This window comes from Patagioenas fasciata, chromosome 1 (genome assembly GCF_037038585.1).
Source record: "Patagioenas fasciata isolate bPatFas1 chromosome 1, bPatFas1.hap1, whole genome shotgun sequence".
In the NCBI taxonomy this organism is placed as follows: domain Eukaryota; kingdom Metazoa; phylum Chordata; class Aves; order Columbiformes; family Columbidae; genus Patagioenas; species Patagioenas fasciata.
Genome location: NC_092520.1, coordinates 208,189,373 through 208,201,424, shown reverse-complemented (window position 1 = coordinate 208,201,424; position 12,052 = coordinate 208,189,373). Strand labels below are relative to the sequence as shown.

Sequence of the window (12,052 nt, the reverse complement as noted above, 5' to 3'; positions counted from 1 at the left end):
CAGTCAGCCCGAGCTATTTTTAAATGGCTCAGAGGAAGCTTTTACTTTTCATTACAAAGAGGAGACAAAGTGTCCGTCAGCCGCCACTGAATTTATTCACTCGACGGGTGGGTCTTCAAGTATGTAAAGCCCCTGGCCCCTGTCTGTGTCACCAACAGCTCTAATCCCCCCCGAATCTGCCCACAGCTGCGCTGGGTCAAAGAGCTCAACAGCTGAAATTCACTTCTGATATAGATGCTTTCGGTTGCCCCAACTTACCCTGGGGGTTTCTGCCTTGTGATTCCCATTAAAGCTAACCAGGCGAGATTCACTGGTGGCATCAAGGAGCATCAACACATCAAGGCCCCCCACTTGTAGCTCAGGGCAGCTAAATCAACAGTGCAGGGGCACCACAAGCAGATGCTGGGAGTTGGACCTGGTGGTCCCACAATGACACTTTGCTCCCTCGGAGCAAAAATCTGTGGATTTGGCAGCGGCAGTGCCTTTACTTGCCAAATACGTTGCCTGGGCCTCCAGGGAGCCTGCAAGCTGGCGGGGAGGAGGCAGGGCTGGGATTGGGGCTCTCCGCCTCTCCCTTCTTGCCCAGCCTAGGTTGCGGCTCTGTGATCTAATTGTAAGATAATTTATTTTCTCTTAAATATCAATTCCTCCTGCTATCACTAAATATATATTTAAAGGTCACCGTTCCCCACTCCCTCCCCAAAATATCAACAGTGAGAAAACACTCGCTCCCGGGGCACCCCAAGGAGCAGGGCTGTGTCACTGGCCAGTCAGCCATGCAGCAACTCAAACTTTGGACACTGGCCATTGGCCAGCTGGTGAAGGGAAGGAGCTCAGCCAGCTACCAAGATCCCTCCATCCCAAACAAACCACTCGCGCATCTGCTGCTGTACATTAATATTGTGCCTTGGATCAATCCACAGAAGATGCAAGTCATGACATGCCTTGTACATCCTGACCTAAAGAGAAGCTTAAAACATTCTCGGCTACCAGTGGAAACCACTGGGCTCATAAAACAAGGTTTGGCGCTAAAGCAGCTCTCCAAGTTCCGCTTTTGCAAATGTTATGTGCACATGCAGAACATGCACACACATAACCACAGGTTGCTCCTCACTGCCAAGGAAGTATATATTAAAATCCTGCACTTATTACACACACTTCAGCCCCATAAAGGGGTTCAGAAGCCACTAACAACAGGCATCATTGGACTTTTCATACTAAAAAGGTACTTTCTTAAGGGAGGTTTGCCTAGAGGGTAAACTACTTGCTGTGGCCTCCCTTGAGAGGAGAAAGAGGCATTTCGTTCAACCTGTTCAGAAGTAGGTGCCAGCATCGCTCAGACAAACTCTGCCCTCAAGAGTCTGTTTTTCCCCAGCTGCTACAAAGAGACCTTAGGGCAATTAGTTCAGAAGTTGTGTGGAGTTGGACAAGAATAATCCCTTACAGCCTGTCATATCCAGGCACTGCTTCCACTGTATGAGATGAACACAGAAGTAAAAAAGCAAAGCTCTGCTCCTGAACATTTCAGTTGAAGTTAAAAGTACAGGGTTTAGAGATAGAAAACTCAGGGATGACCTGGGTGGAGCAGAGCAGGATGGCAAGTAATACTGGTTTTCAACCTATTGCCCATGAACAGGTTGATACCAAGCTTTGATGAAGTCCATGGGAAACTAAAGAGCTAACACAGAAGTCAGCTTTAAAAAACAGAGCTTAACATCTCCCCACCAATGTGTTACTTTGACAGTGATACCACCAAAGGACCAGGAAAATCAAGGACCTGCTGCTCTGCATTGATACATCTGTTTGTAAATGACATGGGAATGCCTGTCCTCACTTAGAAAACAAGCACTGGAGAGCAAATAAATCCCTTACCCTGTTGTCCTCTTGAATCTCCCAGTCACTGGCAAAGCTCAACACATGCTGCGCCTGCGAGCAGTTAGAGAACTGGAAAAGGCTGGCAAACATCCTTCTGTTCTCCTGGGTGTCCGGGAAAATCGCCTCCTGGAAGTTGACTCCGTGCGGCAGGAGGATGTAGTTCTCATCCATTCTGAAACACAAATAGCATGGCAGCCCACGGTGAGGCTGGACAACACTTTCTCTCCTGCAGAAGCCACTCATCATTCTTCAGCCTGGCTCAACAAGTGTCACCAACGTCACACAGACAGACTTATAGCTGGCATGTGGCTTTCAGCTCTCCTAGCCCTTAGTTGACAAGATGGCAATTGCCACCATGAAGAACTGGGCCACGGAGCAGCAGTAAGGACCTAACAGGCTCCTACCACCCTGCAGACATCAATGAACCCCCATGAATGAGTCAAATCTGTATTTTGGCCCATGGTTCCTACAGAATTTTCATTGCTTTGCCCTTAATCCCAGAGTTTAAGTACTCCTTCAAGCAGTCAATAAATAACCTGTATAAAACATGTTTAAAGATATTGCCAAAGACTGAGCACTAGACAGCATCAACTTGTGTTTTGTTACGCGCCCAGTGTAAGAATATACCAAGTATTTTGAAACAAGTCACTGAGTAGTATTTCACAAACACTCTAGGATGGGAAGGTCACAGTGATGGCTCTGTTCCCACATTGTGGTTTATTTTCTTATTCTTTCGATGAGCCCAAAGTCAGGATTTGTCTGGGACTCGGGAGATCCAAGAGAAAGCTATCTGGGGAGTATTTGGGGACGGGTTTTAAACTCCCGTGCCAAACTTCGGCGAACAGGCGCTGGCCCCTCTCCAGCGCCGTGACTGTCCCACCATAAAAACAAAAGCAGTAGCACCCAGGAGCTACTCAACAGCAGCTCCCCGTACATCTGAAACTCCGGAATATTATGACTTTGGGTTTGTTTTGGTTTGTTGTTTTTTTTTTTCTCAGTGAAACTGTGAGTGCACGCGCAAAGGAGAAGGCGCTGCAGGGCGAGCGGCAGCGGGACGGGGCGAGCGGCAGCGGGACGGGGCGAGCGGCAGCGGGACGGGGCGAGCGGCAGCGGGACGGGGCGAGCGGCAGCGGGACGGGGCGAGCGGCAGCGGGACGGGGCCAACCCTCCCGGGCAGGAGCGGATCCCTCGGCCGCGGAGATGCCCCGGGGGCCGGGATGCCAACCCCACCCCCCCAGAGCCCCCGATCCCGGGACTCACCGAAGGAAGAAGAAATAATTGTAGCCCTGCATGACGGTGTGCGAGTGGCAGGAGAAGTACCCGAGGCCGGTGAGGTTGAGACGGGAGCCGGCGGGCACCTCCAACATGCTGCCCCACGCCTGGTCGCACAGCAGCTCGATCTCGGCCGAGTAAAAGAGCCCCCCCTCCTCATGCTGGAGGTCGGCGGGGTGGCCCCTCTGCCAGGGTAGGTAGTTATAAGCGCCGTAAGGGTCGGGGTGCAGCGCCAGCACCCGCGCGTACACGATGATCGCCGCCAGCTCGGCGCGGCAGCCCTCGCTGAGCGGCCGCCACTCCGCCGGCAGCTGGCAGCCCCCCCCGCCGCCCGCCCGCCCCCCCAGCCCCAGCCCCAAGCCCAGCACCAGCAGCGGCAGCAGCCGCGGAGGAGGCGGCATCGCGGGCGGCTCCTCAGCCGGGCCAGGGGAGCGCCGAGGCGGGCAGGGGAGCGGGGTTACGGGGGGCTGGAGGAGGAGGGGGGGGCACGGCCTGAGGTCGCTGCCCCGGAGGCTGCGGGGGTTGGGGGGGGGAAGGGGGAGAGGTGCAAAAGGGCCGGGGGTGGATGGGGCAGGGAGGCGGCAAGGCGGAGATGCGAAGGGGCAGGGAAGCGAAAGGGAGGGGGTTCAAAGAGCCCGGAGAGGGGAGAAGTGGAAGGTGCAAGGAGGCAGACACCCAGAGGGCTGAGATCCAAGCGGGCAGGGCTGCAAAGGGGGAAAGATGTAAAGGGTCGAGGGGCAGGGGGTGCACACGGGCCGAGGTGCGGGGAGCAGAGATGCGAAGGGGAGGGATGGGAAAAGGCAGAGATGCGAAGGGGGCAGAGAGGCAAAGGGGAGGGCTGTAAATGCGAGAGGTGCAAAGGGGGAGGTGAAAAGGGAGGGATACAAAGGGGAGGGATGCAGAGGCAGAGTTGCAAAGAGGAGGGTTGCAAAGGGAAGAGGTGGACGGGACAGAGAGTGCAAAGAGGCAAGATGTAAAAGAGCAGAAATGCGAAGGGTAGCACACTCCGGGGTGGGGGCAGCTCCTGCACCCAGGGCTTTGGGAGGTGAAGGGCTGGCTTGTAGGATGCTGGAAGGGCAAGGGTCCCAGTGGAGCTGGGGCCTGTGCACAGCTCCTGATGGGAAAGAAGAGCCTGGGAAACAGAAGATGTGTGTGGGGGGAAGTTTGAAACCCTGGTCATCCACTTCATCCACTTCAGATGGAGGCAGAGAAAAACTTGCAAGGGGAGGAGAGCAGCTCTTCCTAGCAGCATGCAACCGTTTTTCAAAATGCATCTGGTGAGCAAGGTAAAAATAAAAAGCCAGGTCTCAATAGATTTTCATTTCCCACTGTTTCCTCCTAGAATTCCTGAGGTGGCTTCGGGTTTATCCAGCTTTTTGGCAGATGGCTCAGGGACTGACCCTTCTCGCCACATACAAACTGCTGTGGAGCCTCTCCCGAGGATCCCCAGGGGCACAGCACCACACTCAGCCCAAAATTACCTTTTACTGTTTCAGTATTCTCCTTTTCCCACATCTGATCTCACTGGGGATAACAGAATCAGAAATGGGCATGGGACACTTAAAATCTTTTGTTAGAATATGAATAAGGAGACATGGTCCCAGTTAAATCTCTCCCTAACTGTGATGGTCACTGAAAGTTTGACAGTGTGTCCTGTCTGTCTGTCTCCATCCACCTCTCCAGTCCTCTACAAGGACTAGGAGCTCTTGGGAGCAGAAAATGCCTTTTTATTTCATGTTCATGGTGTGTCCAGTATAGGGGGTCCTCGTGCACGACTGGTGTTCAAAATAATGGGCAAAATAATGAATAATCAGTTAAATAATGCTGAGCCAAGTTCATGACAGTGAGACAAGACTTCTTCTGTGACAAGTGTCTCCCTCTGGAACAGTTTCATCAGACTCAGCTGTGTGTAGAAAATGAGCTGAAGACTTTAACAAAGGTCATATTCATATTTCATGATGACATGGTCCTACAACGTATTTCATTGTAGCTTTATGCAAGAACAGCAAAGTTGGTTCTTGGTAAAACAGAAACATATTTCGATTTCTTTTTCTAACAAAAACTCCAGAATGACAGATAGAGCTTCTCTAACTTTTTTAAACAATCTATTTCTTGAAGATTAACAAACTGATTCAATTCACAGTTTTAATGAAAAAAGCTTAGAAGACAATCCTGAAAATATTTTTTTAGGAAAATATCATCAGGAAATCCCAACAGACCAACAAGCTCAAGAGTTTTTTTTAATGTTAAACTTCAAGAAAAACTGCTTTTGTTTTGCAAACTGAAAGGACTAAACTGTGGTAGAGAACATTTCAGAGCCTCATTCAGTAGTTTTTAGATACACAAGAACTAAGGAGAAAACCAGAGAATCGAGGCTGATGTTGACTTCAGACAAAGCTGGGGCAGTCTGGAGGTATTTTGTACATTCTAATGTACGCGGAGGCCTTGGTATGAACCTCAGGTTTCTGTTGAGAAATGGTGCTTCAAGACGTCGGCAAAAACATGAGGGTCATGTGAAGAGAAGTGTTGCAAGTGATGGGAGAGATGTTCAGCCCACCCAAAGTGGTCTCTCCATGTCTCTCCATGGTCTCTCCATGCGGTACAACCAGTATCAGAGCCTGGCGGCTTCAGCAACATGAATCTCAGTATTGGGTATGGGCAGCAAAATACATATGTTATTACTCCAACATTGCTTCTGGGGAGATAGAGCCCCAAGAACCTGAGGACACATTTGTAACCGTAGCTTGGTTGGTTTTGTCCTGGGAGCCAAATTCTTAACTTGTATGAAACGCAATTGCTGTTTCTTCTGTGTATACAGATGAGATTGATATCTTCTGGGTAGAAGAGCCTCATATTTAAGCTTCATTTCTGTTTACTGTGTGTTGCAAGTGAGTAATGGCCAACTGTCATCACACCATGTTGGAAATATCTAATCTAAGCTGTGATCTGTTCTGCTATTCCTCACATTTCAGTTAACCACCACATCACAGCTGGGAGAGAGGACAGGGTGAGAAAAGGAGGGACATGGGCATCTCAGACCCAAAATACGAATGTGTCTTCCCTTAACACTACTCTTAATAGTCTAAATTAAACTGCTTATCTTTGGCCAGAGTGTTTGAATCAGTGAGCCATCTCAGAAAACACAACAGCATTTGCTGGTGTATGCTGGCTCTTGTTGACGCTCTCCGACTTTCTTTCTGGTGATGATTACCGGAGTGTGGAAGTAAGTAATTAACACTCTTTGGAATTTCTTTATCATCCTGCAGAGTGGTCGTGTTGGTGTTTGGAGGACACAACGGGAGCCCATGGATCTGACTTCAGAGCTGAAGGAGCCAAAAGTAGGACTTGGTCATAACTCTGGAGCAGATGCAGCAGGTACTGAAGTTTGCACATAAAAATAAAAATATCACACACTTAAAAGTGCTTTATTTCAATTTTGTCTTCCATTTGTGTTTGCTGGTGCTGTGCCCAGTGCTGTTGTAAGGCCTTGGGTGGGCTCATCTTCTCCCATGCCCTCTGTGAGATGTCCTCAGCCAAAACCTCTCCTTGTCAGGAGGGTCTCCAGAGTTTCATCAGTGTGCAACCTTCCCAAATTGGTCCCTTGGGTTATTTGCTGCTTGAGTTCATTAGCAACTTTCAGTATTTTAGTAAAGAATTAGAACCACCTAAATTTAGATCACAGTGAATAACGTGATTTTGCTCTTAAATTTCTCTCCGCAGAAGCACCGTCAATTTTCTTCTTTTTTCCTTCACTTCCAAGGTAGTGAAAAGTAGCAGGAGGACCTGGACCCCTTCCAGGAGTCCTTTCTCTTCCAGCTCTGGATAACAAGGAATTAGTGACGGGGAGTGAGGGTTTAGAAACCCTCCCTGGAGACTGCATCCTTCAGATCTGTGTTTGCTGTTTCTCTGCAGGGATCCACTGGCTGATCGAGACGTTCTTCAGTGCAGTGTGAATACTTTAGGGCTGCACACTCAGCATGGGTCTGTCGAGTGCCGTAGCCAAAATCAGCTAATCAGAGGAGCATCAATAGAGCAAATTACCACTCAGGCTGTGCTTTCAGCCACTCAGGCATGTGCCACAGTTATTCATTTGCTTCCTCCGCTTAGATGATCTTGTAGACTTTGAGCCAGGCTTGTGTTTTCCCAGGCAGGAGCTCTGCCTTTTCTTCCACACATCCGTACAGATATTTAAACCAAAGGTTTTTCCCTCTGGGCTGTGTCATTTTCTTCACTGTTGCTGTGGCAATGCAGGTGATTTAAGCCTTTTAATAAAACATAGCTCTGCTCTGTCTCTCTCTTTGCCTTTAAAGTATGGACAGAGTTGAGCGTTAGTCCAGGTATCAAACAAGAGAGTATGGTGCTTGGGGTCTGGCTGTCTTTCTGATGGGTGTAGGTGATCTGAAACTTCAGCCCAGCTGTCTTTTATTTATGTATCTGCAGCGATTCCTTTGTAGTCTGAAGTAAAAAATATCAAACCCAGATTTCTTTCCCTCTGTGCACACCTCTTTAAACTGGGCAACCTACAAAGATGAATATTTGGCTGCATTAGTGTCCTCACAGGAAGAGATCCTTTGTTACCTTCTCTCTATGCTTCTCTAATTTGAGTAATGTTTCTTGTAGTTGGACATTTGGTCCATAATATTTAACTATTTTTGTACCAATCTCTGGGCTGGGTGATTCCTATTTAAAAAAAATATTTCCTAGCCAAAGTTCCCTGTAGTTCTTTATGTTTCTTTGCTTTGAAGAGTAATCATGGCCATGAAGAAACAGGACCTGTCTTTGGGGATCAGCCGGGAATACGCTGCTGTCTCAAAGAGTTTGCAAAGATTTACTTTATGTGCAGCAGGGAAAAGACTTTCTGTAATACCATTTAGAATTTGAATGGAAAAGTGATTAGAAGAATCAAAGAGTTGGTATGGATGGAGATCTTCGTTTGCACCTTCGTTGTACCTTTCTGCCCTTTCTTGGCCCCTTTGGCCTTTATCCTCCTTCTCCCAGATGTGGTCTTTTCTATCATTTACACAACCAAGATGCCATGCAGGCTCTTTGCTCTCATGTTTTGAGTCCTGCAGCATCTTTTCCTGAGCAGACCCAGCCTTGGCCCACCACTGTCCACCCAGCTTAGAATCATAGAACCATAAAACCATTTTGGTTGGAAGAGACCTTCAAGATCATCAAGTCCAAGCGTAACCTAACTCTGTCACTAAACCATGTCCCTAAGAACCTCATCTGTACAACTTTTAGACACCTCCAGGGATGGTGACTCCACCACTGCCCTGGGCAGCCTGTTCCAATGCCTGACAACCCTTTCCAAGAAGAAATTTTTCCTAATATCCAATTTGAACCTCCCCTGGCACAACTTGAGGCCATTTCCTCTTGTTCTATCTCTTGCTACTTGAGAGAAGAGACCAACACCCTCCATATTCCAAGCTCCTTTCAGGCAGTTCAGAGATCAGGTCTCCCCTCAGCTCCTGTTCTCCAGGCTGAACCCCCCAGGTCCCTCAGCTGCTCCCATCACACTTGTGCTCCAGCTCCTTCACCAGCTTCGTTCCCTTCTCTGAACTCGCTCCAGCACATCAAGGTCTTTCTTGTAGTGACCTGTTGCTACATACACTGTTTTTCTAGAGCATCGCTGCTGATGGTGTTCACCACCCATCTTTTCCCTGGGCTTCCTTGGCTACCAGCATCCACCCCTTGCTTCATGCCAGGCTCTTGCAGAAGAGCTCTGAGGCAAGGACCTCCTCGGCTCTGCATTTCGACAGCATCTGGTTCATAAGCCAGGACTGCAGGTCCAAGAATAAGAATAGCAACAACGTGCAAGCTGATTCCAGCCCAAGTCAGCGGACGCCAGAGCTTGCTGCGCTCAGAAGTCTGTTCATAAATCAACGTGAAATGCGCTGTCTGAGCGTTGCTCCCAGTAGACACACATCTGCATAACACATACCACTGACACAACCGGCGATGGGAAAAATATCTAAACATATCATTCCCACAGCTGCGGAGGAATGAATAAAGATGTCGAATTCCTCTGTCCCTGGGGTGAACTCTGGTCCAGGTAAATTCACTTCTTATAAATCAGAGGTTTTAAAGGCAGAGGGACCATTACAAAAGTTTAATCTGACCATGGTTAGAAGATGTCACCCAGTGACTCCTGTGTCAAGACCATAATTGATTTTAGAACAAGACAGCAGAAGAAAGATATCCAACCCTCACTTTAAAATCTCAGATGGTGGAGAAGTGAACTCATGCCTTGGTGAGTTGTTCCAATGCTAAAATCTTGTGCTTTTACCCATTCTAGATTTGCCTAGCTTCAGCTTCCAGCCATGGGATCCTGTTGTACTGTTGTCTGCTACTTGAAAAACACAAACAAACAAACAAACAAACAACAAACCTCTTATTAGAAATCTTCACAGACTTGTGGCATTTATAATCCACTAATTAAGCACTCCCTCAAATAAACTGAATACAATTTATTTCACTCAGTGGCAGGTTGACCAGACTATCAGTTACTGCTGTAGCTTGATTGCCCCCCCACCCAGATTTTCCAAATCCTTTTCTCCCACAGAGGTCAGAGATGAACACTGGATTGTACAGACTGGTCTCCAAAGAGTCGGGAAGAGGGTAGCACCACCACTCCTGTTTGGTTTTCTGCTCCTTCATCCAAGAACCACCCTTATTCTGCCAGCCAGCATTACACAAGGATGGTCACTCCTGAAGAAAAATCATATTGGCCAAGTACAGTTTGCATTTCAATCCTCGCTCAGTCAAGTGAGGGCAATTCTTTGGGCCAGAGCAATCATCCCTCCTGCACCCAGTCACTCACACTGAGTCTCTTCAGCTGCAGGATCACAGGGGAGAAATGAAGGAAGTGATGCTGTATGTGTCTGAGTCCTAATGCAACAGTGATATTGTAGGACTTCGGTTTCTTGTCTGGAAATAAAGATGGAGATGTGAAATGTTTTGTCTTTAATAGCTCAAGTTTTCTGGATTTATATCCTGTCCCTCCTATGTTTTCAAAGAGTTGAATCTGTTTCAATTTTTGAGTCACAGCTGGAGGTAACATGTTTTACACTGTCTTTGTCTAAAGATAATTTAGTGCTGCTAAATGGTACCAGATTGCCAGGGCTGACTTCTTTCTGTGCACTCAGCAGAACTGAGGAAGGGATGGCCTTTCAAAAGGGCCAAGATGCTCCCAAACCCAAGCCTATTCAGTGATGTGCAGGTAGATCCAGCACAGGCAGGGCATCAGAGACAACATCTCTCCCTGTGCAGCCTTCCAGCCTGAGGAAACACCTCACCTTTCCTTCACCACTCAAAAACCAGCATCTGACCTCAGAGGATCTTCTGTAGAGCCCATATGGTAGTGAGAATCATGATTCTCATGCTATTACTGACTGAGCAGGGACAGGCTTGTGTGTCCAGGAGGTTGCGTGGCCCCGACTTGGGATAGTCCCATGCAGAGGAAGCTCTCTTCTTGCAGTTCGCCTGGATAAAACAAAAAAGGGAGGAAAGCATCTTATAATGAAAGACTTTGACACCATGTATAGTTAATGCAATTGAACTCACACTCTGCTCAGTTTTCACAAGTAAGTTCTTATGCTGATGAGTTAATTCCCTTTGATGTCCCTTCTGTCATTCTTCTGTTTTCACTGACTCTAAAATAACCCAACTGTCCATCTTGCTTATGGAATTACTGAACTTTTAAGAGAACACAAAGTGCTCTCACATGAGGATTTGGGATTAAACCTCTCTTATTTATGTTAAACATAACAACTTAATTCTTGAACTGCCAGAGGGCAAATGAGTCTCCACAATCTCCACAACCTGCTTTCAAACCCTACAGCAAAGGCCAGTGCGATTTGTTTCTCATTACAGATGTTCTTTCCGGTAAAGTTGTCTCATGGTATATGACAGTTCTCTTACAAAACACCTTTATGCAATTTAAAGTGGTTTTACTTACAATAGTTTCCATTGTAAAGCCAATGTATGCTTGATTTTCAGCACATTTCTCTTCTCTCAAATTGCACTAATCAGTGGACTACCTGACTTTTTGCCAGAGATGTGGTAAAGAACACAACTGCCTGCCATCCATGTCTGATTCAACACCCCAGGAGCTCTGGATTTGGAGGGGGGAATCCCACTGAATCAGGCAGTTATCTGAACCGGGTTTGACTCCAGCCCTCTGGCTCTGAGGGTATGTGTACCCTGTGCACAGATGTGCATGCACATCTGGAGGGGGCAAGGCAGCATGGATTACTGAATGGTAGATTACTGTAACTACTACAGGGGTGACAGTCATAGTGTCACAGAATAATTTGTGTTGGAAGGGACCTTCAAAGCTGATCCAGTGCCACCCCTGCCATGAGCAGGGACATCTTCACCAGATCAGGTTGCTCAGAGCCCCGTCCAGCCTGGCCTGGGATGTCTCCAGGGATGGGGCATCCACCACCTCTCTGGGCAACCTGGGACAGTGTTTTACCACCCTCAGTGTAAATAAATTGTTCATCACATCTATCCTGAATCTCCTCTCCTTTAGTTTAAAATCATTACCTCTTGCTCCTGCACCTCATGAAGACCCACAAATGAAGGGAATAGGAAATAACATAAAGGATGAGGCAGACAGGGATGCAGACCCTAAGAGAAAGCTAGAAACAGTGGCAAAAAGGCAAAGAAATGAGAGGAAAAGCAGGAAAATACACAGGACAGAAGGGCAAGGGCAGTGAGGGGAGCAGCTGGTCAAATAAAATATTAGGCAAAGAAGGAGCAAATGAAGGAATTAAGAAGTTAAATTACTGAATACTATATGGTAAAGCTATAGAAATAGGGACAAGAAAGGAAAAATGCATAAACAAGAATCCTGAGCCTTTTTTTTTTATGTGGCCACTGCTTGCAGGTGTCCGGTATA

At 47.6% G+C, this 12,052-nt stretch overlaps 1 protein-coding gene and 1 long non-coding RNA gene across 3 annotated transcripts in view; one reads left to right on the top strand and one right to left on the bottom strand.

Annotated features, from left to right (window-relative positions):
• The window catches only part of CCDC3 (coiled-coil domain containing 3), a 42,958-nt gene extending 38,920 nt beyond the window's left edge, over nucleotides 1–4,038 (bottom strand). The window contains exons 1-2 of the mRNA XM_065829300.2: nucleotides 3,136–4,038; nucleotides 1,873–2,047 (exon numbers count right to left, since the gene is read on the bottom strand). Of these exons, the coding sequence (XP_065685372.1) occupies nucleotides 1,873–2,047; nucleotides 3,136–3,548 (588 nt within the window). The 5' untranslated portion in view covers nucleotides 3,549–4,038. The remainder of the gene's footprint in view (nucleotides 1–1,872; nucleotides 2,048–3,135) is intronic.
• Nucleotides 3,217–10,092, top strand: LOC139826942 (uncharacterized). 2 transcript variants are annotated; one of them, XR_011737092.1, is made up of 3 exons: nucleotides 3,217–3,340; nucleotides 6,414–6,522; nucleotides 9,713–10,092. It is a non-coding gene; the product is annotated as an uncharacterized lncRNA (long non-coding RNA). The 2 variants fall into 2 exon arrangements; XR_011737093.1 differs by having other exon boundaries at nucleotides 7,060–10,092.
• Nucleotides 10,093–12,052: the final 1,960 nt, after the last annotated feature.